The sequence below is a fragment of the Gymnodraco acuticeps genome, unplaced genomic scaffold (assembly GCF_902827175.1).
Source record: "Gymnodraco acuticeps unplaced genomic scaffold, fGymAcu1.1, whole genome shotgun sequence".
Lineage (NCBI taxonomy): Eukaryota > Metazoa > Chordata > Actinopteri > Perciformes > Bathydraconidae > Gymnodraco > Gymnodraco acuticeps.
Genome location: NW_022990235.1, coordinates 1,738,029 through 1,763,673, shown reverse-complemented (window position 1 = coordinate 1,763,673; position 25,645 = coordinate 1,738,029). Strand labels below are relative to the sequence as shown.

Below are 25,645 nucleotides of genomic sequence, written 5' to 3'. Positions count from 1 at the left end.
AGAGCCAAACAAAGCTTTTGGCAAAGTCTGCATGAAAGAATACTTCTAGTATTATTACTACTTTTCATTTCACACTGAATGTATACTGGAGGCCTCGCCCATCCTCATCACCTGCAGTCCTTTCTTGTAATGTAATTATACTTGAACTGCACAAATGTGTTATTATTTTTTGTTGATAGTTAAATCTAAGTCACACATGTAAACTGCTTTATTCCCTCAAGTTGGAATACTAGATATCTAAAAATATCCTATCTATATGGTGCTGGCCCTGACTAATCACAGGTTGGCAGGGGCATGACGTAGGCCTCGTCTGATTGGTCAATCCCTCCATTTTTTTTCACCAAGGGAAGCCAATTTCGGCTGGCCTCCTCTCGCAACAGTGAGTGCAATCTACTGTTTTACCATAACATCTAGAGGGGCGCTGTTTCACTCTTTGTAAAATACTCATTGAGAATGGGGGAGAGATGGGCCGGCAGCAACACACAACAAAGAAGCATTTCCGAAACTAAACGAAGTGTTTTTTATTTATTTATTAAAATTATAACTACAATCCGAAAAAACAGGGCTTCCCTTGGCCTCCAGGAGAAAACGCCACTGCTACTGAATGCATGGTTACAATTAAATAAACTAAGCATGGAACTGGATCAACTGGAACATGCCTTAAGTTCACGGATCAATTTGACTCAGATATACTATTCATATCCTTTAAATTGTATAGATTTGCTATTCGTATACAAAAACACATACGCCTCCATCAGCAGCAGCCTGAGCAGTGCCGGATCACGTGACTGGAGCAGGAAGCGTTTACTGACGGTGCACCGAGTCGTTTATTTATGTCACCACGGGGCAGGTTCGTAATTCAATTAACATTTTAAGTAGTTTGTCTGCTTCCTTTACAATATATGTCTCTCTTCAGTCTTTTAGTCTCTGTCTCCCCATGTATTAGGGATACTAGAGTTGCAGACATAAGGAAAAGGATTGAGGAGCAGTGTGTGTGTGTAACGCTAGCGGAAGTTTGACAGCTAGCAGGTGTCGGTGTGTTGTGTTGTAAAATTATCGACTGCAGTAATTGTAAATATTAACGAGTCTGCTTCACCAAAGGATCTTAATGTGCTCTTCAAACAGAGAGTGTGTGAATAAGTGTATTTACTTACGTTCACGACGAGTGGTTACATTTCTTTAACTTTCATTCATGCAGCTCATTGTGTTGTTAAACCGTTTGTTACAACCCCCTTACGTTCATATCTGTGATGTTTTGTTTCCTGTTTAGCAAGACTACAGTGACATAAAAACACATTTTGCATGAGGAACAGGATTTAGCCATGGATTTAGTGCACGTGTATACATGACGCATTCAGGGAGCGTTTTGACCTGCAGTACATTTGTGTTGTGATTCAGGCTGACTTGCAGCAGTGGCGCACACACACACACACACACACACACACACACACACACACACACACACACACACACACACACACACACACACACACACACTGTGAGGGTCAGGGGAGCAGATACAAACAATGGACATAGGCTACCTGTGGACCATGCTGCTTTACGAGAGCCAAACAAAGCTTTTGGCAAAGTCTGCATGAAAGAATACTTCTAGTATTATTACTACTTTTCATTTTACACTGAATGTATACTGGAGGCCTTGCCCATCCTCATCACCTGCATTTAGTCCTTTCTTGTAATGTAATTATACTTGAACTGCACAAATATGTTATTATTTTTTGTTGATAGTTAAATCTAAGTCACACATGTAAGCTGCTTTATTCCCTCAAGTTGGAATACTAGATATCCAACTGAAAAGAAAATCACTTTTTCTCAATACAAATCTTTTAAAAAACGTTTTAAAACAATACTTAGAATCAAGGTTGTCCCTGCAGGCTGCCTGTCTTGCAGTATCATGGTGGAGATCTCCACATAAAGTTGCTATCGGTATCATTCGTACACAATTCTTAATGACCTGAGACAGTAATCTAGTTATTCAGTGTTATACATTTACAATTTGACATGCTGTTTTTCACGTGCTACGTTTAACAAATGTTGAATTCAGAGTTTAAACTTGATCTCCTCTCGATTTGCATGGAAGTAGATTTGACCACAGTGCTGACAGTTAAATTGACTTCCAAATGAAGCTCTTCCAGTCTTCACTTGGTGAAATAAAGCACTCTTTGTATGCTTTTATCAATTCCAAGCTATTCACAAGGATTGTACAAACCAGGTTCCAAATTCTCATGATAATAATAATTACACTGTCATAAGTTAGCATTTCGTTGGAACTGAAGGCTAATTGCAGGATTAAAAAGGAGGACAGCTGAATAAGTTCACCAGTTTCTTATTATAGCGAGTGGATAGTTGAAACATCCCTGGCGGAAGACTTATTTAACTTACTGTCGACCTCATGGCTGTGACAAATGTGTAGCCAAAGATCCAAATAGGATACGGCCATATCCCTTCAGCGATTCTTCAGTGAACAATGAACAAAACGGCTCAGTCATAAAATAAGTTTTGGTAGCTCTGATTGCCAAAATAAATCCTTTAAGAGACTTCCTCAAAATGTCACTAGAATAAAAGTCATTGAATATGTGCTGCGTGATGATGTCTTCAGGAGGAGATGCCCTTTTTTAAGCTACTTTTCATAGCAAGTTTGATGGATATGGTAATGATTTTGGAGTGTGTAGGTTGTGAGGGGTAAGATTTTCTATGCAGACAGAAAATAAAAGAAGCTTGTGACTGAAGAGAAGTCATGTGTTGGAATTAACCAGATCAATTCTCAACTGGAATAAAATAAAAAGCTGAATGAAGACAGTGTCTTTTCAGATGATATGCAGCTTCATTGATTCCTGCGGGCAAATAAGCATAAAAATGACCTTGAAGCTAATAAGAAAAAGATAAGATTACAAGTTGCATGTAGTTTGAAAATAGTTTGTGTTTGACAAAAAGCCTAAATATAATGTTCCTGCTGACTTGTGTATCGTCAATCTTTATTTACCGTGGGATATTTGTTAATGGTTTAAGGAAGAGTAAATAGTGTGTCTCTCGCAAAGTAAATCAGACCTGATATTCAGCTGCTAGCACTGGCACTGTGTAAATAAGATTGAAGCACGCAGGGATTCCAGATGTTGCCCTTTATCATTAAATGAACTTCATACCGTGACGTGTACAGTTTTCAGTCTCTCGAGTGGATAACATGTTCTCAGTCATTACTCAGGTTTATAATATCTACTGTAGGCCTTTAACTATATATCCATAATACCACTGCATGTTTACCAGTGGCTACATGAGGCTTTTACAGATGTTTTTCATATAGCAAATGTCAGTGATAAAGAGGGATTATCTACATGGAGACATTGATTATTTCAAATGTTTGTCCCATTTACACCCCCATTTGGTTCCTTCAAGATATGTTCCCTCTGACTCTTAATAGTGTTTTGGATATCAACAGTATTACAGTCTCCAGATTTGAAATGAATTGAAAATGATATGGAAGCCAAGGAAAAAATGTAGATGAAAATCCATAGTTAAAGAAATACAATTATATATTGTGTGACTTTACCATTTCATTTATTTGTTTCTGATGAGATTTTATTTTTCTTCAATTAAAGAAGAACAACACTTTTAAGATGTGGGATTTTACCATAGACTGTATATATATATTATATTATATTATATTATTATATTATACTGTGTATATATATTTTACACATGAAAATCTCTTAACGTCTCAAGCCTGGTGCTTTTTTCAGTTAAGGCCAAGAACATCATTTGTGCTAATGCATTAAGATGTTTGCTATTTATCTATGGCCAGACAGGGTGTTCAAATAATTCAGGCTGCAAATCTTTGAAACTGTTGTGACCCTGATACCTAACTAAGAATTAACACCAGGTTAGGTTAGGTTAAACCTTGAAATCGCTTTAAAACTGGCCTCTCTGTTGTTGTTTCTTGTCAATAGCAGAATTTAAATTGTTCTTGTCAAAGTCGCTCAAAAGTTCTTACATATATTTGTATATTTTTCTTCTTCAAGGTCTGACAGCACACAGGTGTAGGGTTTTCATTTACAGACCTAAAGTACTACAGGTATAACAGTTTGTTTGATTCACAGCATCACTGATGTTAAATATGAACCAAGTGATGGTCAGGTGTTTTTCAGTGCAGCACAGGATTAAGGCTTGTCGGTGTTTAACTCTGTCTTTTGTCTTATGAAAACTGTCTGTGTGTGCAGTTGATTTCTCACTGACTGTGTCGTTGTGAACTGACCATGATAACATTGTGTTGATAGGCAAAAGCACACATGGTCATGGAGGCAGTCCATTGTCCTCGCTGCACGGTCCTTACAGCTCTGAGTGTGTTCGGTGCTTTGTTCATCACCCTATCTGACCTGGTTAACCTATTATCTGATGGAAGCGTTTTGCAGATTTTCCTAACCCTAACCCTAACCCTATTTGTTTAGATTGTTGCAAAATAAGTTAGTTGGAATTTCCCATCACTCTATCAACAGTGGGACATTTGTACGGGAAGCTCAATGGCCCTGGGCAAAGTGCAAAGTCTACCCTTCACCAGTACCCACTGATGATTACGCTCGTAACGACATTACTGCACCACATCGCCCGCTCTCAGGAGACTTTCAAACGGCTGCAGAAGGAGACATTGCCGAGGGATTTATTGTTTATCTATATTGTCTTTGGAGATTTGTGTAAGTTTAAGTGTATTTAAAGGTTATATAGACTATTGCTTTACATAGTGGTCACATTATTTATCTGCATTGGCTTTTGTTCCGTGACTTTCAAGTTTTGTATACATTCATGGATTTTTGACACTCTCTACATGTATGCATTGTTAAAAATGTCACTTGGATTTTATTTTCCAGTTGTTGTTTTTTTGCTATGTGGCTCATAAGACAGGCTTTCTACTAAATAATTGCATTTAGTTGTTGTGACAGGATAGCTTTCATGTTTATTTTTGCTTTTTATCACAAAAATAGAGCTAAAAAACGTATTTATTATGTAGGAGTAGTTTAATAAAGATTGATAGCAAACGATTTTGGTAATGGGTTGTTTTACTTGCATATGTACGGTTGTAACCTTTTAATTTGTGATGATATTAACATTTTCGAGTTTTGCGCTGTTTGTACAATACATAACTTTGTGCTCTGGCTAATTATTATAGGAAGTTATAGTTTCTCTAATTTCACTTTAGTTGGCGGTTTCGGTCTTAGTGGACTCAGATCTCTTTAGTCGATAAATCATTCTGTTTCTCTGGTAAACACATACGATTTACAGTGATGCTCTGATGATTTAGTAATCTAATCGATTGTCAAGGAAATCATGAATGTTCTACTAATAATGTCTTTGGTCAAGGACAGTAATACAAGTAATCAAGACAAGTATTTGCATATTAATCGTTCATTTAAAAACAGCATATTTAATGCTTGGTTTTGATTAAGCTTTGATATGATGTCTTATTGGCTTACGGCTGCAAGATGCCTTGATGTGATGACTCTGATTTCTGTGTTCATACAGGAGTTTGGACGGTTAGGACCACAGCATGTTTGTGGCTGTGCTCCTGCTCCTGGTCACTCTGAGTGTCCAGGGAGGAAATGGCGAGGAGAAAGCAGAGGCACAGAGACCCGGCCATGTTTCCGTGGTGATCGTAGGCGCCACAGGGGACCTGGCGAAGAAGTACCTGTGGCAGGGCTTCTTCGAGCAGTACGTTAACCAAGTCAGTGGTGGAAACACTTTCTCCTTCTACGGCGGGGGACTGTCACCTGCCAGCACCGCCACACCGGTCTTCTTTGAGATCGTCCAGGCCGTGTCCTGCTCAAAGGAAACATCCCCCAATCGCTGTGCCGTGCTGAAGGAGCAGTTCCTGCGGCTCGCTGAGTATCGGCAGCTGAAGACCTTAGAGGACTACCAGGAACTGGCAAAGAACATTGAGAAAGAGCTTCAACAGGAGGGAATACCGGAGGCAGGCCGGCTCTTCTACCTCTCTGTACCTGCCTTTGCATATGCGGATATTGCTGATAAGATAAATAACAGCTGCAGGCCGGCCAGCGGGGCGTGGTTGAGGGTGGTGCTGGAGAAACCTTTCGGGCATGACTTCAGGAGCGCTCAGCTTCTTGCATCTCAGCTCGGGAGCTCCCTGAAGGATGAAGAAATGTTTAGAATCGACCATTACCTGGGGAAGCAGGTAGGAAAACCCTCTACATATGTGTGTGTGCCTTAACCCATGACCCTGTAATTCAGCTGTTTTTGATTTCATGGTTTCTATTTTTCTGCTTTTGTTCAAAGGTGGTTGCAAAAATTCTTCCATTCAGAGTGGAGAACAAGAAGTATCTGGATCCCATCTGGAACAAGCACCACATCGAGAGAGTTGAGATTGTTTTGAAAGAGACCCTCGATGTTAAAGGTGATTAATAATTGCCTGAGTTCTTGTTACATTCAATTATGTAATAAAATGGATGCCTTCATTAGTTAAAAAATGAACATGTTAACAACAATGTTTATTTTATGCATTCATGTATAATATAGACTCAACATTCTCTTAAAACTGTTTCCCAGAAGAGAAGGTTTTAAGAGAAATGTCCAATATCTTGGGCATTTCTCTCAACACAAATCCCATTATCCCTATTACTGGGGAAAACAACAGAGAAAATAAAAAGATTCCTATCTATTTCTGGTAATTAGAATAGCGATCATCAAACAAATTACAAGGTATTGGCTAAAAGATAATCACTCAGTAAACTCACAATGGAATAACTTAGTAAATTAAATCTATGTAACGGAGAAAACAACTATGATAATTAGAAACCAAATGCATATCAAATATGGGTCAAGTATAGAACAATATAATTAATGTATACCTGAGTATTAACAATGTTTCTATTCTTTTATTTGTAATATTATTATTTATTTTCGTATTTGTCATCTGTTATGTAGTTAATCTATGTACCTAGATGTGTTTATTTTGTTATGTATGCTTTGTGAATATTTTCTTAAAATGCAAATTAAAAAATGAATAGACCCAAAATTCATTTTGAAAGAAGCAATTAGTAGATGATCTGCCATTGGTCAAAACCGCATCCAGTGTCACTATTTCATAGCCTTCCTAAAAATACATGTACTGATGGAGACATTAATTTTGGTTCGTTATTGAAAATCTATCTATTGAAAAAAGTATTATAACAATTTTTTGTGAAACTCCAGCATTTTGTAATTTATTTAATAAACCTTGCATTTGCATTCAAACTGTTTGATACAAGCTGTGAGGGTTAATACATACCAGTGTAAAAAGTAGTACTATTTGTTGAGTTATTACATGATGTGTTGTTGCAATAATGTTCTAAGTACTTTGACATAATTGAGGGTAATGTCCTCTGGTTTGTTTTTATCTAAAGGTCGTATTCCCTTCTATGACCAGTACGGGGTGATCAGAGACGTGATGCAGAACCACCTGACTGAGGTCATGACCCTGTTGACCATGAAGCTTCCTGTGAATATGAGCAGCACGGAGGAGGTGCTGCAAAACAAGCTGCAGATCTTCAGTAATCTGCTGCCGATAGGCAAGAACCAAGCTGTGACCGGCCAGTACAAAGCGTACAAAACATCAGTGCAGCAGGAGATGAATAAGACCAACGATCACGTCAGCCTCACTCCAACATTTGCAGGTGACAGATTTTCTTTTTCATCATTATGAAGTACCGTACTTAAGTACAATTTTGAGGTACTTGTACTTTAAATGAGTATTTCCATTTTATGCTACTTTGTACTTCTACCCTACTACAATTCAGAGGTAAATTCTGTAATTTTACTTAACTACATTTATTTTATATCTTTAGTTACTTTGCAGATTAATGATGTGAAATATAATCAAGTCTTAAAGGTGGGGTAGGTAAGTTTCAGAAACCGGCTCGAGTGCACTAAAATTTGAAAGTACACAGCCGAAAAGAATCCGCCCCTTCCTTCAGACTTCCTTACAGAGCACCTCCTCCAACACACATGAACGCACACATGGACGCGCAATGCACGCCCAATGACGGCACGCCCAATGAGGGCACGAGATACATTTGTGCGTGCACGAGATGGAAGGCTGACAGACAGGGCGGCAATCCAATCCGTTTTGCCGGCCCGGCTAAACGGATTGGTTGTACTTTTTACAGTATTACGGCTTCCACAGATGACATTTTTTTTATGGGTTTTTTTGTCAAAGCACTTAAGATATTCATTGCTATCGGGATGTTAAGAGCATTCCATGGAATATAACAAAAAGTGTATCACGAGCCGGTTTCTGAAATGTACCTACCCCACCTTTAAATCAGGCTTTAGTTCCACCTTGAGTAAATTCACAAGCTACCCTGCAGTATACAAAGTCATTAGAACTAGCTGCACCTTTACCAGCTTTGAGAACACTTTAATGCATTAATAATTATAATCAAAACATATTATATATATTATTCTGAAATGGGTCAATCAGCATAATGAGTACTTTTACTTTTTGTACTTTTTTTTTTTAACTTGTAACAGAGTATTCCTACACGCCTGGTACTTCTACTTTTGCTTAAGTACACGTTCTGAGTACTTCTCCCACCTCTGGCTGTTTGTATTGAAAGACTTAACACATTTATTTCTGCTACTAAGTGACTATATTTGTGTCTTTCAGCTGTGTTGGCACACATCGATGAGGCTCAGTATGAAGGTGTGCCAATTATTTTGATCTCAGGGAAGATGTTAGATGAGCGAGTGGGATACGCACGCATACTTTTCAAGAACACCGTCTTTTGTCTTCAAAACCACAACAGCGTTCACTGCAAGCCCAAACAGATAGTTTTCCACTTTGGTCACGGCCAACTTAAATATCCAGCCATTCTTGTGAGTAAGAATTTATTCAAGCCCGTTTTAAAGGAAGGTCAGTGGAAGGAAGTGACTGAGCATACAGATGTCGATGTTCTAGGTTTACCTATTTCAGACTATTATGTGCAGACCCCATCAGAGAATCGAGAAGCTTATTCAGAACTTATTTCTCAAATTTTTGCCGGACGTAAGAACAGTTTCATTAGTGCTGAAAACCTGCTTGCCTCCTGGGGCTTATGGACGCCGCTGCTCACCAGTCTAGCAGGCTCTTTCCCCCGCATCTACCCCGGGGGGACCGACAACGGAGACATGCTGGACTTGCGTGTGAAAGGGAAAGACATTAGCTACAGCAGTGAGGTGGTGATAATCAGTGCTGATCAGATGAGCGGCACGTCAGCAAAAGATTTCCAAGTGATGCAAGGCAAGTTCCGCAGTGCTGCCATGGTGTCGGCCTGGTCCGAGGAGCTGGTGGAGAGGCTGGCCGCAGACATCCAGGCATCAGCGGAGGCAGCGGTGCGTGAAGGCGGCGTTTTCCATCTCGCCCTCTCCGGTGGCTCCTCTCCTCTCGCTCTGTTCCACAGGCTGGCCCTGCACCACTTCTCCTTCCCCTGGAGGGACACCCATGTGTGGATGGTGGACGAGCGCTGCGTACCTCCCACTGAACTGGAGTCCAACTTCCACAGCCTGCATGACCATCTGCTGCAGCATGTGAGGATCCCTTATTTCAACATCCACCCCATGCCAGTGCAGCTCAACCAGCGCCTGTGTGTGGAGGAGGACGCAGGAGCGCTGCTGTACGAGAAAGAGGTCAGAAAGTTAGTCAATGGCTCCAGCTTCCACTTTGTGCTGCTGGGGGTGGGCTACGACGGCCACACTGCCTCTCTGTTCCCGGACAGTAAGGTGTCTGAGCTCGGGGACCGTCTGGTGGCCCTCACTGAGAGCCCCGTCAAGCCTCACCAGCGCATGAGCCTCACTTTCAGCGCCATTAACCCGGCGCGCACGGTGGCTCTGTTGGTGATGGGCAAAGGCAAGCACGAGCTGATCACCCAGCTGAGCAGGATGAAGGACAACCCCGACAAGTGGCCCGTCACTGGGGTGAAGCCTGACGATGGAAAACTGGTCTGGTATATTGACTATGATGCACTTTTAGGATAGGAATCACATTCCTACCTTTCAATCGGAATAAAAATGATTGAGCTGCTTAAATTGGACTGCTGATTGGTGAAAGCAAATATGAGCCAGCACACATGTTTTAACTCATTAACCAGAAATAATCGCATGTACTTGATGGTTACACTTTCTATGATGTCTATTCCATTTTTTTTTTTTTTTTTATATACCTATAATTCCTTATTGGCTTAATGCACTGCATACTCATAGTTATTAGCACCAATAAATAGATATAATGCTTTATAAAAAATTATTAAAACACATACTTTATTATTGCTTTAGACTCAATGACATGTTTGTTTAGCAAGGATCATAGTGTACTATAGTTCCTATTGTTGTAATACATTATAATAGTTTTGTTAGGCTATATAATGTATTATAATCATAAACTTAGACGGTATAATCATCAGCAAAACATTATAATTATGTTTTATAATATTATTTTTATCAACATGGATGTGCCAAAAGATGTCAGTAATGGAACAGCAATTATAATTGCTGAATAGAGCCTTATAAATACGTGGTAGTGCTTATGTGAGTTATAATGTGCTATAAGCAGATTATAAAGCATTAATAATCAAGCAAGAATGTTTATAATTAATATGCACATCATAGAAGGTTGTACTGTAACATCACTGCTGTGTTTTTCAATAATGTCATCAGGTTTCTGGCAGGAATATTGAGTATATGCAATATGTGGTTAATGTGTTCAAATCTACTGGTACTTTCTTTTTTATTTAAAGTTTGAACCTCATTCAAATACTTGTGTGTGTTGGGATGAAATGTATACTTTTTTTTATGGTTTATCTAATTTTGTGTGAGGTGAGTGAAAATCTAGCAAATACATGTAGTACATGTCTGCAGTCGAGTGCAGGCTATATAGCACTATAAGAATATCTGACCAACAATAATTGGGTGCCAAAAGTCATTCTAACTAGAAGAAAGATGTATTAACTAATAATCCAGGTGGTTTCTATGATCTCAGGTGATTCTGTGAATGTGCAGACAAGCTGTTCACTGTGTAATCTACATGTATCAATTGTGTGTTTTCTATTGTAGCTGGCAGTGACCCACTTGAAATGCCATCAGAGTTAAAAAAAAAAAATTTAAATGTGAAAATATGTCGATGTTTATACTGGAAATAACAACATTTGTTATTGAAATGTTTCAGGTAATTCAAGATATTTTGTGCTTCACTAATAAAAAAACAATCCCATTCCTGTTGCATTCACATTCCACTCTCAATTCATATCGTTTCCTAATTGTTCGGAAAAATAAGGTGAGAGATATAAGCTGAATACAATTTCCTATAGTCTGTTCATATTGCTTTTCTCTTCCTATGAAATAGACATCATGTTTGGTACTACAGAGTTCACATATGTGTTTGTATATAATTAAACACATATTGTGTAAACTACACCTTTATTAACTTGACTGACTGTGAAACAAGTGTTCCTCAACAAATAAAAAGCAAATCGTTTTTACAGTTAAGACAAACACCTGCTTTGTGATGTTCTTTCTGAAGTGAGCGATAAAACGTGAGGGGGATTAAGTCACTTTCCCATGGTTTAAAGTTACCAGCTGCCGGTGGCATAGAGACCACATGAAATCTTAATATGTGGAGTTTCAGATGTCAACGTGGGACAGCTGGACCGCTTTACTGCTCATTGTTTCTGCTCGGTTCCGTCACATGCTTCCTGTTAGTCAACCAGAGGCCTCCTCTCACCATGAAAAAACCTGAACAGACACAAGCAGTTGTTATTTCCTTTGAGCAGAAAACAGTGTATGTATGCATAGTCCCACGATTTATAGTAAAAACACTTTACCTGTACTGAAAATAGAAGCAATAGTTAGGATAAGGGACATGTAGTACAGCTCCGGGGTGGTTTTAGCCTGTGAATGTAAATATGTATACATAACTTTGATGCTGTAGTTTCTCTGCAGAATTTAATGATGATATTCAGTCTGTTTCTTACACACGCTGCTGCTGTCAGAGTCAGGATGACGGTGCAGAGACCTTGTCCACATGTCAGAATCCCAAACACGTGATAGGAGGCCCAAAGGCTCTGAGGAACTGAGTCTATCAGTGTGAACACCACGGAAAAACCTATGGAAGGAGTTCAAGTCAGCTCTGTATCCTCCTTTTTTGCTTGTATGTTACACACAGTGCATGGTGGAGTGCACTGTGCCAAAGTGCATTTACCCCAGTACTTGACTCAAGTAAACATTTTCAGTGCACTTTAATCTTCTACTCTACTACATCTCAGAGGCAATTTATTTGACTTTTTAGTCCTTTACGTCTGTCCTTTACGTCTGTCAGCATTGGTTATTTCTCATTACAATTTTTTATAATTTTCTGTCCAGTGAAAACTATATCTCGTAATGTGTGGATATTTTAATTTGAATGTTTCTGATAAACTGATGAATTAGGTGTTTTTCTGAGCAACAACAATTCCAATTAGCATAACCTTTAACATTTACAGCAGTAAAATACAACATTCTGCAGTAAATCCAAAATGTCTCTGATGGGACATATTTGTCCAGAAATATAATTTGTTGATACATTAAGTACATTTAACTGTACTCAAACTTACTTTTATTTAAGGCAGATCTTGAATGCAGGTCTCTCTCTTGTTGTGGTATATTCCTACAGCCTGGTATAAGAACTGCTAAGTAAAGAGTCTGAATACTTCTTCCACCACATGGTGAACATCTCAGAGATGTGTCTGATGTGCATGGGTTCACCTGTAGCGATGAAGGACAAGGCGATGGAGGCTGACAGGTTGCTCAGAAGTGGCTGCCTGCAGTATCTGGAGGATTTTGGACTTTCAACAAAACAGGTACGATTAATGCAACATTTCCTTCCAAATGACTCATGGTGCCATAACCTGTGACCTATAGTTACCTTGCCATGACGTAGAACTGAGGGACCAGGACAAGAGCTGCAAACACTGCATTCACTATCTGACTATAAATGGAATAAAACATCAGTAGTAAAACACCCTGCGTTTGAATAAATGTACATCACATTTTTTTCTATCAGATCAAAACAGAAACATGACTCATGGAAACAGCACTTACAATTTTAGCCTCTGATTCCTTGGTATCCACCGGCTGCTATGATACGCCATGAAGATTAGCATGTAGAGAAACATGGAGGATACACACTCCAGCAGACTTTACTGTAACACTACTCCTGGATGGATCTGCAAATGTGAGCAGGAGGAAGGCTTGTGTTTCACGCTGCACATGTACAGAAACCTCTGCTGCATGATAGAAGAGCAACTAATGATACCTTCATCAATAATTCATGTGTTGTTTCTTTTTTAGATGAATGGATTCATTGTTTGGTTTATAATATTTCAGAAATTGGTACAAAATGTCCAAAAGTGATGTCTTGTTTTGTCAGTCCCCAAAACAAAACATACTCAGTTTAATGTAAAAAAACAACAAATGAAATCTCCATATTTGAGATGCTGAAAACAGCCATGTTTTACTCATGAAAAATAACTTACTAATGATAACTTGATTATCAAAATGGTTGCCAATTATCTATCTGTCCTTTGACCAATCCATTCGACGTATCGTTGCAGCTCTACTTCATATTGTTTACGCTTAACATTTTTATTTATTTATTTTAAACTTTTTATTTTATTTTTTTATCAACCAACAGCCAGACAGACAACACAATAGCAGTTGGCAAACAAGTTAGGATGACAACAGTGTGATTTGAGTCCGACAGGATAAAAACAGAGACAAAACAAAAAATAAATGAATAAAACAAAACAAAAAATGGACTGCGACAGGACAAAAACAAAGTCAGATTCTAAAGGCTCTGAGTCTAAGTCCATTATTAATACCATAATGCAGTTTAGAGATCAAATAATGTGTATAAATGGAACAAAAAGACAAAGTATATCAAAGACGCTTAACATTAAAGCTTTAATGTAAGGTTGTTGTTTTTAAGGACAAAGCATGCTTTGGGACCATCTGGAATATTAAAGATGCACTATAATAAGAAGTAAGAATGACGCCCTGCTGTGAGGCTTTTGTACTAACAGGAAGAGGATTGTTTTCCTCACATTATGGGTAAAAGGTCCTGCTCCGGCCTCCAGTGCTCCTCCTTTGTATTTGTCCAAAATAGCTGCAGTTTACAACATATCACCCCTGCCCCATATTGACACACAATGAATAATCAACCCTTACACTATAAAGCTGTTCACTTCAGATGCTTGGGCAGATGAGTCTCCCAGAGTCCAACAAACCTCCAAAGATGCCTGTCGACTACAGCGGGACGTGGGACGTTGTCAGCAACGTCAACTCTGAAGCATACATGGTCGCACTTGGTAAGTGAATGCCAAAAGAAACAAACTCTGCATTTAATTAATATTGTATTGTGATATGAGAGAACCCTCATGTATAATTGACTGTGTAGTTTATCCCTTGTCATTGAAACTTGTTCTCAATTAGATGAAAAACACTTTATCCATCCTCGGTGTGCGTTCCTTTTTATACACAGCTGATTTGTCAGGGGGGAAAAAAGGAAAAACTTTGATTTGCTATTCCGCAAAATTTAAAATAAATAAACGATGACATGTTATGTGCATCCACACATAGAGGGGACTTTCAAAAAATGTTGGTAAATTCACAATTACATCAGTACTTTTACATGGCATTTTGCAGTTATATTTTCCATTGAGTATTTTCACTATCCTGTCTCTCCATGGATTTTTTTGTGGCACTGGTTTGATCCAAGATAAAATCATGTTTGCGACATGTAAAAACTAAATCTGATAAGAGCATGGGGCACGTGGTAGCAGGGTGTATTTCAACAAACTCCTCTCATTTTGACATGCAGGCATTGATTTTGCAACACGCAAGATTGCCTCGATGTTGAAGCCCCAGAAAGTGATTAAGCAAGACGGAGATTGCTTCATAATCCGGACATTCACCACTTTCAGAAATTATGAGACTTCATTCAAAATTGGTGAAGAGGTCAAAGAGGTGACAAAAGGGTTGGACAACAGGACAGTTCAGGTAAAGACGTCGAACACATTGAGATGATTATGTGCATGCATAGACTATACATGTATTAAAGCAACACCACCCTAATGTATTTTGCTGTGCTTGTATATCTTTTTTGTTTTCTCTATCAGTCGGTGGTGAACTGGAAGAATGATAAGCTGGTGTGTGTGCAGAAAGGAGAAAAGAAGAACCGAGGGTGGACTCACTGGATTCAGGGGGACGAGCTTCACCTGGTATGACTATTTTATTCGGGTGGCCCCTTACTGCCAGTTACTGTCTTTTATCAAAATGTTCTCGCATGAAATGCAGATTTATATGAATTGGTGGACTCTCTTTTTACCCTTAACACATCTGAACACTGTTATGCAGCTTAGCAAAGTTAACATATTCCAAAAAGGGTTTTGAGCTTCTTATTTCACATCATAAACATTATTGTTTACTCAAAATATAATAACGAAAGGTAGAGCAAAAAGCTAAAGTATAACAAATGGAAGATACTGACAATACTAAAAACTTGGCCTGAATTATAGTTATTATCTGTCTTTTATTTTCTGCTATCATGTGAAGTATTTCAATTGATCTGTTTTTGTGTTACAAATCAACACAGTACTTGACATGTATGAATGCTAATTATGCTCAACTTACAAATGATGGAAATGTTAACAGCTTCATGTTTTCTCTTCCTAGGAAATTACTTGTGAGGATCAAGTCTGCAAGCAAATCTATAAACGGACTCTGTGACTGTGTCTTCAAAAGTATCAGACTTCCTAGAACTCCATTTGTGTTTCCATGAAATGAAAAAGCAGCATTTTCTACACACTCTTTCAATAAAGAGCATGGCATTTGAAAATAGTGTGTGTCAGTGTGTGATACATTTGTGCCCACAGAATAGGAGTATGATGAGGAAATAATTGGTTCTTACAAGTTTAAAGTCTTACAAATGATCACGGACATACTTTGGGCAAGAATCTAACAGTACAACGTTGTCATTTTTAGGTTCAAACTTGTATCAATAGTCATCAGGACTTTAAGAAAAAAGAGGATAAATGGCTTCCATACAACTATTTGTGTACACTGCAAATGTGTGTGTTTGATATTGACCTTAATTGCACTTTTTGAAATAAAGCCATTTTCTTACCATTCTACATCAGTGGTCCCTTTATTAGGTACATATGTACAATCTAATACAGTCCGATAAAACTGTTCTGATATAAAGTTCAATTTGTTATGATGGTGTTTCTAACATTCTGAATTATTCAAATTGTAAATAGTTTGTAGGTAATAAAATAAGGAAAACTTCTCTATGCAATAGTCAAGAACACCACTGCAAACTACCTCTGTGTGTAGTATATAATTAAATTGAAGTATTCTTAACATTGTCTACAAAAATGTAACATTTGTCAAGGTAGAATTTATGACAGAGCTGCTGCACCATAAGAGTGTTTTCCACTGGGAAAATGGGATTACTATTATTTTATAATTAAGTATATAGAAAAAACAGCATGTGCCCGAAGGCTAAATATAGTATGACACTTCTTTAATTTCATGAAGGGAAAGTTGTGGGTATAAATCACGGAAGCATTATATTATTATACAAATGCCTCGCCGTTGCAGTTCTTCCTCCGGACCACACGGGGTAGTGGTGGTGGGGTAGTGGGGTGGTGTACATTAAACACCGAGTTAAACTCAGGAGTTGTTGGTTTTCTGTTGAATTTTTACCGGGAGTTTTTTGTTTATTTCAGCTCATGTGCCAAACAACACTGTGTTTAAGTCGTGTTTCTGTCTGACACACCTTAGTTTTGTAGGATTTTCTTACTCGGTCACTTACTTGAAACAGCTGTGGTCGAAAGTTTCTTCGTAAGAAAATGTCTGATGATAAAGATGAGACTCAGCAGGTGAGAAAGTGATTTTGATGTGTGTGTTTGGCTAATATTAACGTTAGTGTGTGTATTTCACATAGTTTATCCTCTAATGACACATTAACGAGAGTTTCAATGTGTGTTACTCTAGTTCTAATAAATAAATCACATTATACCTACTACCGCGGTGATGTTAGTATTCTAGGGTGGATTTTTCACAAAAAATAAATACGGTTTTCATCCTGAGTTTTCTGCTGTCAGAAGACAGTTAGCTCACATCCGAGACCTCGCTATTAATAACAGGGTTACATTTAGGGACCGTCAATACATTACAATTCTGCCTTGATTTGGAGTCATAACGTAAAATGGCATGGACCCTATAAAACAAATCCAAGAGACTTCAATAACATTTGTTTTCTTCCAATAATTATTCACATTATTATTCACAAGCGGCACTAGAATCGAATTTTTAAAAATAATTAAATGTTTCTTTTCTAGCAATATAAAGCTGGAGTCACTGGGTCACATGATAATAGAACCAATTATTCTGAGTGATACTTTTTAGTAAAAAAAAACTATTTGATTATCATTACAATGTTCTTGTAAAATATAATAAATTTCACTAACATCCAATAAAAAGAGGTGTCTCCTAATGCTTCGTAGATTGTATTGGTTCTTATTACATGGCAGCTGTTGAAAAAGATCCAAAGGACAGAGTTGTATTGAATACTGATGTGATCATTTCAGTTTTTCGCACTAGATTGCATATCATGTCATTTGGTGATTCCAACTTAATGCAATTTTAATGCAGATTGAATTACTATACTGGGCGAATAAAACATTTGAATTGGATTTTGTTTTTTCAATTTGGCAGAGAAAGTTTTTACTATTTAAACTGCATTTGAAACATCCATCTGTCTTTTGTTTGTTTGTAAAATGAACTATGAAGACAATCTCTCATAGTGTTATGATACGTTTGTATTTTATATAATACGAAGAATACAGGGAGGACCCTTCCGGCCACCATTATACTACCACACATAAAACATCCGAGTTGGTATTTTGAATTTCAGAGGTTAAAGGCAGCAATCCATTTCACCGTTGGTCGCCTGTGCCAGATGACGGGAGAGGACCACCGGAGAGGGTTCAGCCGACAAACTGTAGCAGCGATAGCCGAGACAGCGTTCAGACAATGCGGTGGGTGTCATAAAGCTGGCGTTAATCCAGTTTAAACGTTTTGCATCCTTTTTTATTAACGACATACTATACTTTGACATATCTTTTTTTAATGAGATACTATACTAAGACATGCATTGGATTGTTACAACAAGTTAATGACTATTTTACTGCGTATGTTATGACATACACTCGGAATCATAAACTATGATTTTCTTTCATTAAATATTTTTTATTAAGTATTTACTATGGCATTTGTATTGCATCTTTTAAATGTTGCACATTTTAAATGTTCTAAAAAAAAATCGAATCGGTGAATATCAAGGTTTGTACAGTTTACCAATTTTGCTTGTTGTCTTTCCATCAATGTATCACACCATTACTGACATGTGTCCACCTGAGGAGTTTGGTGCAGTAGGCCTTTTATGTTGTTTATTTTTTGCAAAGTAATTCCTAAATGCACACACGTATTAATTAAAGTCCAGTGATGTAGAACACAAAGCCTGTTTATGCACATAGGATAGCTGTCATTCTTATTGTAGATATACAGGAGATGGATTAGTGCCACACAACCCTGTCATCCACATTTAGCCACAGTTTACTGTCCACTTCACACTTTGTTAGCTCCAATAAAGGAAGGTCTTTGTGTGGCTGACCTTTCCAGCCACACACTTGTTTTTGTAAGGTGTCCAGAATATTTTCAGAAAACATTCCACTTGTTCCAGAGGTTTTCATTTTCTACACACACAGTATATACATGTTAAATTGAAAAGCATAACCTCCTGTATAGGTTTTAGGCCAAATTCCGGAATTGGCTGTTTTGCTAGTAATTGAGTTTGACTAAAATAATTTAGATACATTTTTCTCATATAAAAAAACAAAACATATTCAGATTAGGAGACTGCTGTTGTTTACAAGTACTGATTCGTTTCAACAATAGACACATGTATGTGAAAGAGGTTAACAAACCATTTCTACAAGTTTGAACCATAATGCTGTTTTCAATAAGTCAGTCTAAACTTTACATCCCCTCACTTTTTACAGATGTATTTGCTAAAGACTTAGAGGCCTTTGCAAGGTGAGAAATATTTGTATCTTACCACAAATCAATGGGTTATCTGCCTACTGAACTTTATTTTAAAAAAAAAGCTTTTACATAAAACCTCCAATTTACATCATTACTTTCAGACATGCTAAAAGAAGCACAGTGAATTCAGAAGATGTGAAGCTCATAGCCCGTCGCAGTACAGCATTGGTGAGTTATTTCCACTGGGGAATCCTACAGAACCTGGTCATGTATTGTTATGTCTAGTTACCTTAAAGCAAGTACATATCAACACAATTAAACATAATGCATTATACTCGACCTATGTAGGGGTATGTTCATATTTTACAGCACACAAACATTGTTTTAAATTTGCTTTTATTTATTTCAGTCCATCCACATACAAAGGAAAACTGAAGAACTGAACCAGGAAAAGAAGAGTACTGGGAAGAGGAAAAGCAGAGACACTGAGGAGGAGAGCAAAGAATAAGGAAAGGACACAGGCAGCCCTGCAGTGTCTCACTTCTGCCCAACATTCAAAATAAACTTGAAGGCTATTAGCAATCATTTAAGTGTCAAGGCTGTCATTTAATGTTATGGGGACTCTACACTTAAGGCATTTTATAAATAACTAGTTTTGTGTACTTATAAGTCCTGTGACCTGTTGATGCAAAATTAAATGTGTGCATTTGGCAGAACTCTGCTTAACGATGTACCTGCCTTGTTTCTTTAAACTAAAATATGTAATAGAGTTGACTATTTTGAACGTACACACTGATCACTTAATAGGTATGCCTATATTATCTAAAGCAATCTACAAAATGTCTCGTGTTGACTCTTACTATAACTGTTATATTTTACTGTTCTGTAGTACATTCTTATGTAAATGGTGAGGATAAAAACTAAAAAGGTCACAATATTATGGACTACATTACAGTGTTAGACTTGAGTCAACACATCTGTCAATGTAAAATAAAGGTTTGAAACATTAAAACTATCGAAGAGTATAATTTATAGCAGAGGTTAACTTATTTCTGACCAGAGCTACAGGTGTACTGTATACAGTTGTTGCTAGGTTTATAAGGCCATCTAAAAGTCCCTTATTTTCAGAAACATGTCAACTGTAAAATTACTGAAAATAGATAGTTTGGAAGGATGCCAGACTGCTGAGCTCACCCAGTTGGGTTTAAAATGAAGACAATGACACACTACCCATCTTAAAATATTCCTCTAACCTTGAAAGTTGCTGTGGATAATCAAAGGGGATCATTCACTCCACAAGCCAGCAAAAGCAGCAAAAAGACTGGTACTACCCCATGTCTGTGAAGGCCACACACTGAAAGTATTGGTACTTCCATCTTCGTCCTTCAGAACAGACTTCAGTCAGGGTTCAAACGGAGACCTCGACCAGCGGAGCCCAAGGTCCCTAGATATGTGAATCGAATTAGATGTTTTTTTATTTGACAAACTGACCCAATTATTTTACAACTAAGCATCTATTCAAATGAACTTTATTAGAGAACTACCTTCATTTGACATGTTTTTTTCTTTTTCAAACACCTCACAAACAACACAAGAGCTGCTGGGAACTATTGGACACACCACTCCACGCTCACACTATCACTCACGTCCCCCAGAGTCTTCAGCAGATGTCATCCACATCAAGTACTCACTTACAGATCAGTTCAAGAACAGGAAATCACACACCATACAGCATTCAAATCAGATAATATAAGCAATACAAATATTCATCACAACATTCCACTACATTTTGATATTTCTGCACTTGATCAACATACTTAAGAGTAAGGAAAACTTGCAAAGATAGAGAAAAAAAATCTTGAAGTACTACTTAAAGAATGTCCATGTTAGGGGAGATGCTCGTAGCATCCGCAGCTTCCACTCACACATTCAAAAAGCAATCAAATTGGGCTCTTTCACTGCACAACCAGTCCGTTTCACGCGTCTCTCCGTTCGCTCACTCATCGCTTCACTCTTCGTCACAAGCCATCCTCAATCGCACTCATCAGTTCTTAAAATGTCAGTTGCGCAGTTCTCTCCATTTAAAAGTGGATAAAAGTGAAAACACCCACCGTCTCTTAGAACATGCGGAGTGAAGCCGTTCTTTGATGGCATAGCATTTACAGGTGGGAAGAGGGAGAATGATACCGATATCACCCCAAGAATGCTGCCATAGAGGAGCTTCCTCACAGGAAAATGGAAGAGAGGTGAACTGCAGAAGAGATTTCAATGAAGGCTTTTCCACAGAACTTGACTGCAAATAAAGTTGCATTTAAAACATTTAGGTTTCAACCAGATTCTTCCCAATGCAAGATTGCCTTTTAGGTTTGTGACAAAGCCGCATGATGGTGATCCATAAACATTCATGCTTTTTCAAAATGGCTATATCACATCTTTTAGGTTGGTGACAAAGCCGCATGATCGTGATCCATAAACATTCATGCTTTTTCAAAATGGCTATATCACATTTCACAATACATGCATTAGAGAATCCAGTTGAAATGGATACAAACAAATGAGACGTCAAAAATAGCACTTTAGTCAGACATCCTGCTAAACAACTCACTGCAAAACTTTCTAAATTAAATCTTTAGCTTTTTTTCCAAATGTACAAAACAACTTCCACTAAAGTGTTACGTTTGTCAGATACGCAATAACACCAGAAATAAAAATGTGAAAAGACTCATCTGTCACAATACTTACCATACAAACATTTAGCTTACATACCCCACCCAGATGACTTTGACTCCATACTGGACCCAAACCCTGAGCTAAACCCACTACCGCTGGTTGTAGAGTTTGACCCTGTTCCCCAGCCGAGACTGGCCGAGCTGGCGCCATAGTTGCTGTTGGCCGCACTGAAAGACTGACTCTGGTCCCTGCTGGAGCTAGTTCCACTAGAGGTGCTGCCTGGGGTGGATGTCTGTTGCTGGCTAGCTAGCATTCCCATCATCCCCCAACTACTCTGAAGAGCTGCCTGGGCCGCAGCCATCATAGCCGGATTCAGACTGAAGGAACCAAAATTAGACAGACTACTGTTAGTGCTGCCCCCGCTAACCCCACTACGGCTGCTACCAAAAGCCTGAGCGCCGAAACCATTTCCGAACCGTGTCGTGCGATCAAACTGCCTATTGCCGTGTTTGGGCTCAGCATTTGAGATGTGAACACTGACACCTTTAATTATTAGGTCCTCTCCACAGAGAGCCTGGGCAACCTGTGAGGGGAAATAAAGACATGAATCAGGTCATCAGGGCAGTGGTACCACTACAACAAGGAGTTCTTCAAAAAAAGTAACATTGTACCTGATCATCTGCAAATGTGACGAAGGAAAAAGCACGGAATGGCTTTGGGATGAAGACGTCTGTGACTTCGCCATACTGTATAAAGAACTGCCTCAGGTCGTCAGTGGTCATGTCTTCTGTGCAACGGCCTACAAACACCTTCCGGCTCCTCATTGGCTCATCGGGCCCTTGCTGTAAACAAAGGGGTTAAGGTTAGAGTTTTGTCAACATTAACACCGTTTTTATTTACATAATATATGGCTATTACAAGATTCACCTTTGAGTTAGGGAGCTTGCAGTCACACCATCTTCCGTCAATCATATGGCGTTGGGACACAACCTTTTCTTGAACCTCATATTCTGTGAACCTCACAAAGCCAAACCCTTTAGAGTTTCCAGTCTTGGCATCTCGTTTTACCTGTAAGTTAAAAACAAACATTGAGGAATAAAAAACTGTTGTCAATCATACAACCCAGGGCAATGTGTATTTCACTATTGTCACTAATGTTATACCTGAACCATGATGACCTCTCCAAATGTGCCAAAGTAGTCTTTCAGGTCCTGCTCAGATGTTTTCCAAGGAAGGCCCAGTACAATCAGATCCGATGTTTTCATATCCCCTCTCTTCATTTTCACTGCAGATGAGGCGTCAATTTCCTCCATTTTCCTTTTGTTGTCTGAAGTGTGACCAACACAGAGAGAAATGTAATGTAATTTAGCCTGACAGCGACTGGGTGAATCTTTCCCTGCCATCACTGGTTTGAAAATATATGTTTACTATCCTGCTAATATTTAATAAAAAAATTCCAGGGTGAGTAATGTATGACATATATAAAAACAATCGTATGTTATGATTGTGTAAATAATAATAATAAAGATTAAAAAATACTTTATTTATCCCCTAGGGTACATTTAGTTTTCATTCTGTGTTAATCCACTAACAGTTGAAATAAACAGATATACTGTACACCCGGACAGTGAACAATAAATTAAATGAGGCTTCGAAAGCTGCTGGCTTGAACCCCATTAGTACTAACAAATTCCATGTTCTTAGTTTGCATTATTAGATTGTTTTGTGTTAATATGGACGGTTTTTCCTAAGAGGGGGTGCATTTTTCAGATTTACATTTATCCAATGAATCTCCCTAAATCCATATTTGTATGTGTCGTTCAGATCATTTACTTTTAAATGACTAAGCAGTTCTTACGGCCCGTCCACACAGCGGCGTGCGTTGAAGCTTCCAACGCTTCTGCCCATTCAATTTGAATGGGGTGACGTCACTTTTAGCCGAACTGCATTTTGGGAAACGACGATGGAGGCGTCAGCCAATCGAATCATATGCCAGTACAAGCTCTAGCCAATCAAACCGCGTGCTTGTGTGTCTGGGGCGGGAGATTCATGTGATTGGTTGTTGGTCGAGTGTCAGACACGCCCGCCGCTGTGTGGACGGGCCGTTAGAGTAGAGTAACACATTAGCTAAAGATACTACAACGCTTGACTAAATGTATTCCGATATGTTTAAATAAAATAGTAATTGCACATTAGAGGCTGTTGATTTGTGATCTAGGTTTTCCACTTGTATATTAGTTAAATAATTTAGTGTCATTAGAGCGCACTTCGTGGGCGAACAAACTACAGGTCACGTCATTGTCATCTATTTGCAGTGTTCTGAAGCTACATCATGAATTATAAATACCGTTAACAACACCCGTTAGAATTAAGTGTTATGTAAAGATAAATAAATATTAGGTGCCCATATCTACCTTTCGGATAGTTCACCACAAACACGACATTCCCCCATCCGTTTTCTGGTGCGTGTAGGATCCCTTCCACCAGACGCACTCCCCGCATGCACTGAGACACGGGGCTCCTGAAGCGTAGGCCGCAAGCCCCTGGAAACTGAGCCGCCACTGTTGAAAGCAGAACAGTACCGTCGTCCTCGGACGGAATCTCCATTGGCTCCTCATTTTCCTCCTCAGCCACTCGAATGTATACTTCAGCCATTGTGCCAACAACTAAAAAGTTCCGGCTAGAATGAAAACAATGCTAAAGTTAGCAGTTAGCTTACCAGTTGTCCACAATCAAAGCTAACGTTAGCCGATGCTGCTAACAAGACTGAATGATCAACCTAATGGTTTTGTTATTCCGATAAAAAAATATATAAAGTTAAAATCCCATAACAAAAAGGTCGTTATGGTGAGTTTTAGCTGAATTGTTGTATAATAACACTCTCCAAACGCACTAACAAGCGAGCACCAGCCTTTTCCTTTGTTCGTCGCGGGGTTGTGTGTCGTCAACACCGAATGAGCGTTCAACTGTGCCTCGTAATGAAAACTGCGTACGGTCCCTCGTTAACAAACCTAACAACGCGATATCGTCAAAAATAACGTGGGCGGGTTGATAAGGTCATCCAACGTAAGCACGAAGCTCTTCTTGTCTGAAGTAAGAATAACAGAAGAAAATGTATTTCTTTTTCCACGATGCGAAATATTTAAACCACCATGTATGGCCTACCAAAATGGTTTTATTTCAGCGAAAAGGGAACTACGTCATTAGAATGGGCTATTTCACTTCATGGGGGTTTTTGTTTAATGCAGTTTCTTTAATATAAGCAGTAATTAACTCAATGGTCCTTATAAATCAAACCAACACAAATATTACCGTAAAAACAATAGTTATTTCAATAAAATCTAATACAACTCACTAAATTGTATCGTACTCATACATTTGATTTCTCTCTCCCGTTGTGGTTAGGTAGTAAATCCACTAGAGCAGTTTCCGTTAGCTAGTTGTTATTATGTTTGTTGGCAGAGAGAAGAGATGGGAAGATGGCGGTTGCTATGAGTCGTACAAATTTAGAAATGAAGATTACGTGTCAATTACAACATATTTAAACTTAATTACGTTCAAATGAAAAGTTGCACACTTATGTCACCTCAAATCAACAGTAACGTCCGTTTGTATCACGGTGTTATGGTGTCTGTAAATGTCGTTTGCATTGTTCAATTACCTGCGTGTTTCTCTGATCTTAAACGAAAAAATCAACTAATCATAATTATCTTTAAACATTGAGATTTATTGTCGACGCTTTTTTGAGTGATATGTTTGTTCGAACACTATAAAATAATATACAAGTCTGCTCAGTAGTCTATTAGACGAACATGTATTCCAGTCCCACCCAACAACATATTATGTCCTCCAATTCTTTATC

The 25,645-nt window shown here is 38.4% G+C and overlaps 5 protein-coding genes across 10 annotated transcripts; 3 read left to right on the top strand and 2 right to left on the bottom strand.

The window, feature by feature from the left end:
- The first annotated feature begins 755 nt into the window (after positions 1-755).
- Positions 756-11,523, top strand: h6pd (hexose-6-phosphate dehydrogenase (glucose 1-dehydrogenase)). Of its 2 annotated transcripts, XM_034219091.1 has the most exons (6): positions 785-850; positions 4,509-4,703; positions 5,530-6,196; positions 6,298-6,415; positions 7,404-7,673; positions 8,666-11,523. In XM_034219091.1, exons 3-6 carry the CDS (start codon positions 5,555-5,557, stop codon positions 10,009-10,011), a joined length of 2,376 nt encoding a protein of 791 aa, XP_034074982.1. In that variant the 5' UTR covers positions 785-850; positions 4,509-4,703; positions 5,530-5,554; the 3' UTR covers positions 10,012-11,523. The 2 variants fall into 2 exon arrangements, with proteins under 2 accessions (XP_034074983.1, XP_034074982.1); XM_034219092.1 differs by lacking the exon at positions 4,509-4,703 and having other exon boundaries at positions 756-850.
- Positions 11,524-11,683: 160 nt separating this feature from the next.
- LOC117548163 lies at positions 11,684-13,181 on the bottom strand. Its single transcript, XM_034219215.1, has 7 exons — positions 13,108-13,181; positions 12,932-12,994; positions 12,772-12,851; positions 12,621-12,680; positions 12,003-12,133; positions 11,853-11,919; positions 11,684-11,763 (listed from the first exon to the last, which is right to left on the bottom strand). Exons 1-7 carry the CDS (start codon positions 13,179-13,181, stop codon positions 11,684-11,686), a joined length of 555 nt encoding a protein of 184 aa, XP_034075106.1.
- A 1,047-nt stretch (positions 13,182-14,228) lies between these two features.
- rbp7b (retinol binding protein 7b, cellular) lies at positions 14,229-16,196 on the top strand. The gene is made up of 4 exons (XM_034219153.1): positions 14,229-14,372; positions 14,885-15,063; positions 15,183-15,284; positions 15,739-16,196. The coding sequence occupies exons 1-4, from the start codon at positions 14,255-14,257 to the stop codon at positions 15,790-15,792; spliced, it is 453 nt and encodes a 150-aa protein (XP_034075044.1). The 5' UTR covers positions 14,229-14,254; the 3' UTR covers positions 15,793-16,196.
- Positions 16,197-16,763: 567 nt separating this feature from the next.
- cenps (centromere protein S) lies at positions 16,764-19,698 on the top strand. The gene is made up of 5 exons (XM_034219155.1): positions 16,764-16,946; positions 17,984-18,107; positions 19,131-19,164; positions 19,275-19,341; positions 19,523-19,698. The coding sequence occupies exons 1-5, from the start codon at positions 16,917-16,919 to the stop codon at positions 19,619-19,621; spliced, it is 354 nt and encodes a 117-aa protein (XP_034075046.1). The 5' UTR covers positions 16,764-16,916; the 3' UTR covers positions 19,622-19,698.
- tardbp (TAR DNA binding protein) lies at positions 19,493-24,961 on the bottom strand. 5 transcript variants are annotated; one of them, XR_004569293.1, is made up of 6 exons: positions 24,198-24,960; positions 22,947-23,122; positions 22,711-22,851; positions 22,455-22,625; positions 21,225-22,366; positions 19,493-20,557 (listed from the first exon to the last, which is right to left on the bottom strand). XR_004569293.1 is itself a non-coding variant. In XM_034219126.1 (6 exons), the coding sequence occupies exons 2-6, from the start codon at positions 24,436-24,438 to the stop codon at positions 21,872-21,874; spliced, it is 1,224 nt and encodes a 407-aa protein (XP_034075017.1). In that variant the 5' UTR covers positions 24,439-24,463; positions 24,677-24,961. The 5 variants fall into 5 exon arrangements, 4 of the variants coding, with proteins under 4 accessions (XP_034075016.1, XP_034075017.1, XP_034075018.1 ...); XM_034219126.1 differs by lacking the exon at positions 19,493-20,557 and having other exon boundaries at positions 21,872-22,366; positions 24,198-24,463; positions 24,677-24,961; XM_034219127.1 differs by lacking the exon at positions 19,493-20,557 and having other exon boundaries at positions 21,872-22,366; positions 24,198-24,463; positions 24,695-24,961.
- Between the last annotated feature and the right edge of the window lie 684 nt (positions 24,962-25,645).

Bases quoted from the DNA above. Each gene is read 5' to 3' on its own strand.
- h6pd (XM_034219092.1), top strand. From the start codon at position 5,555: ATGTTTGTGGCTGTGCTCCTGCTCCTGGTCACTCTGAGTGTCCAGGGA. The intron at 6,197-6,297 runs GTAGGAAAACCC...TTTTGTTCAAAG, and splicing joins ACCATTACCTGGGGAAGCAG to GTGGTTGCAAAAATTCTTCC. The intron at 7,674-8,665 runs GTGACAGATTTT...TGTGTCTTTCAG, and splicing joins CCTCACTCCAACATTTGCAG to CTGTGTTGGCACACATCGAT.
- LOC117548163 (XM_034219215.1), bottom strand. From the start codon at position 13,181: ATGTTTCTCTACATGCTAATCTTCATGGCGTATCATAGCAGCCGGTGG. The intron at 12,852-12,931 runs GTAACTATAGGT...TTTTGTTGAAAG, and splicing joins CAGTTCTACGTCATGGCAAG to TCCAAAATCCTCCAGATACT. The intron at 11,764-11,852 runs GTAAAGTGTTTT...GTGTCTGTTCAG, and splicing joins TGCTTCTATTTTCAGTACAG to GTTTTTTCATGGTGAGAGGA.
- rbp7b (XM_034219153.1), top strand. From the start codon at position 14,255: ATGCTTGGGCAGATGAGTCTCCCAGAGTCCAACAAACCTCCAAAGATG. The intron at 14,373-14,884 runs GTAAGTGAATGC...TTTGACATGCAG, and splicing joins AGCATACATGGTCGCACTTG to GCATTGATTTTGCAACACGC. The intron at 15,064-15,182 runs GTAAAGACGTCG...TTTCTCTATCAG, and splicing joins TGGACAACAGGACAGTTCAG to TCGGTGGTGAACTGGAAGAA.
- cenps (XM_034219155.1), top strand. From the start codon at position 16,917: ATGTCTGATGATAAAGATGAGACTCAGCAG. The intron at 16,947-17,983 runs GTGAGAAAGTGA...TTTGAATTTCAG, and splicing joins ATAAAGATGAGACTCAGCAG to AGGTTAAAGGCAGCAATCCA. The intron at 19,165-19,274 runs GTGAGAAATATT...CATTACTTTCAG, and splicing joins GACTTAGAGGCCTTTGCAAG to ACATGCTAAAAGAAGCACAG.
- tardbp (XM_034219126.1), bottom strand. From the start codon at position 24,438: ATGGCTGAAGTATACATTCGAGTGGCTGAGGAGGAAAATGAGGAGCCA. The intron at 22,626-22,710 runs GTGAATCTTGTA...CTTTGTTTACAG, and splicing joins GCAAGCTCCCTAACTCAAAG to CAAGGGCCCGATGAGCCAAT. The intron at 22,367-22,454 runs GTACAATGTTAC...TTCCCCTCACAG, and splicing joins TCACATTTGCAGATGATCAG to GTTGCCCAGGCTCTCTGTGG.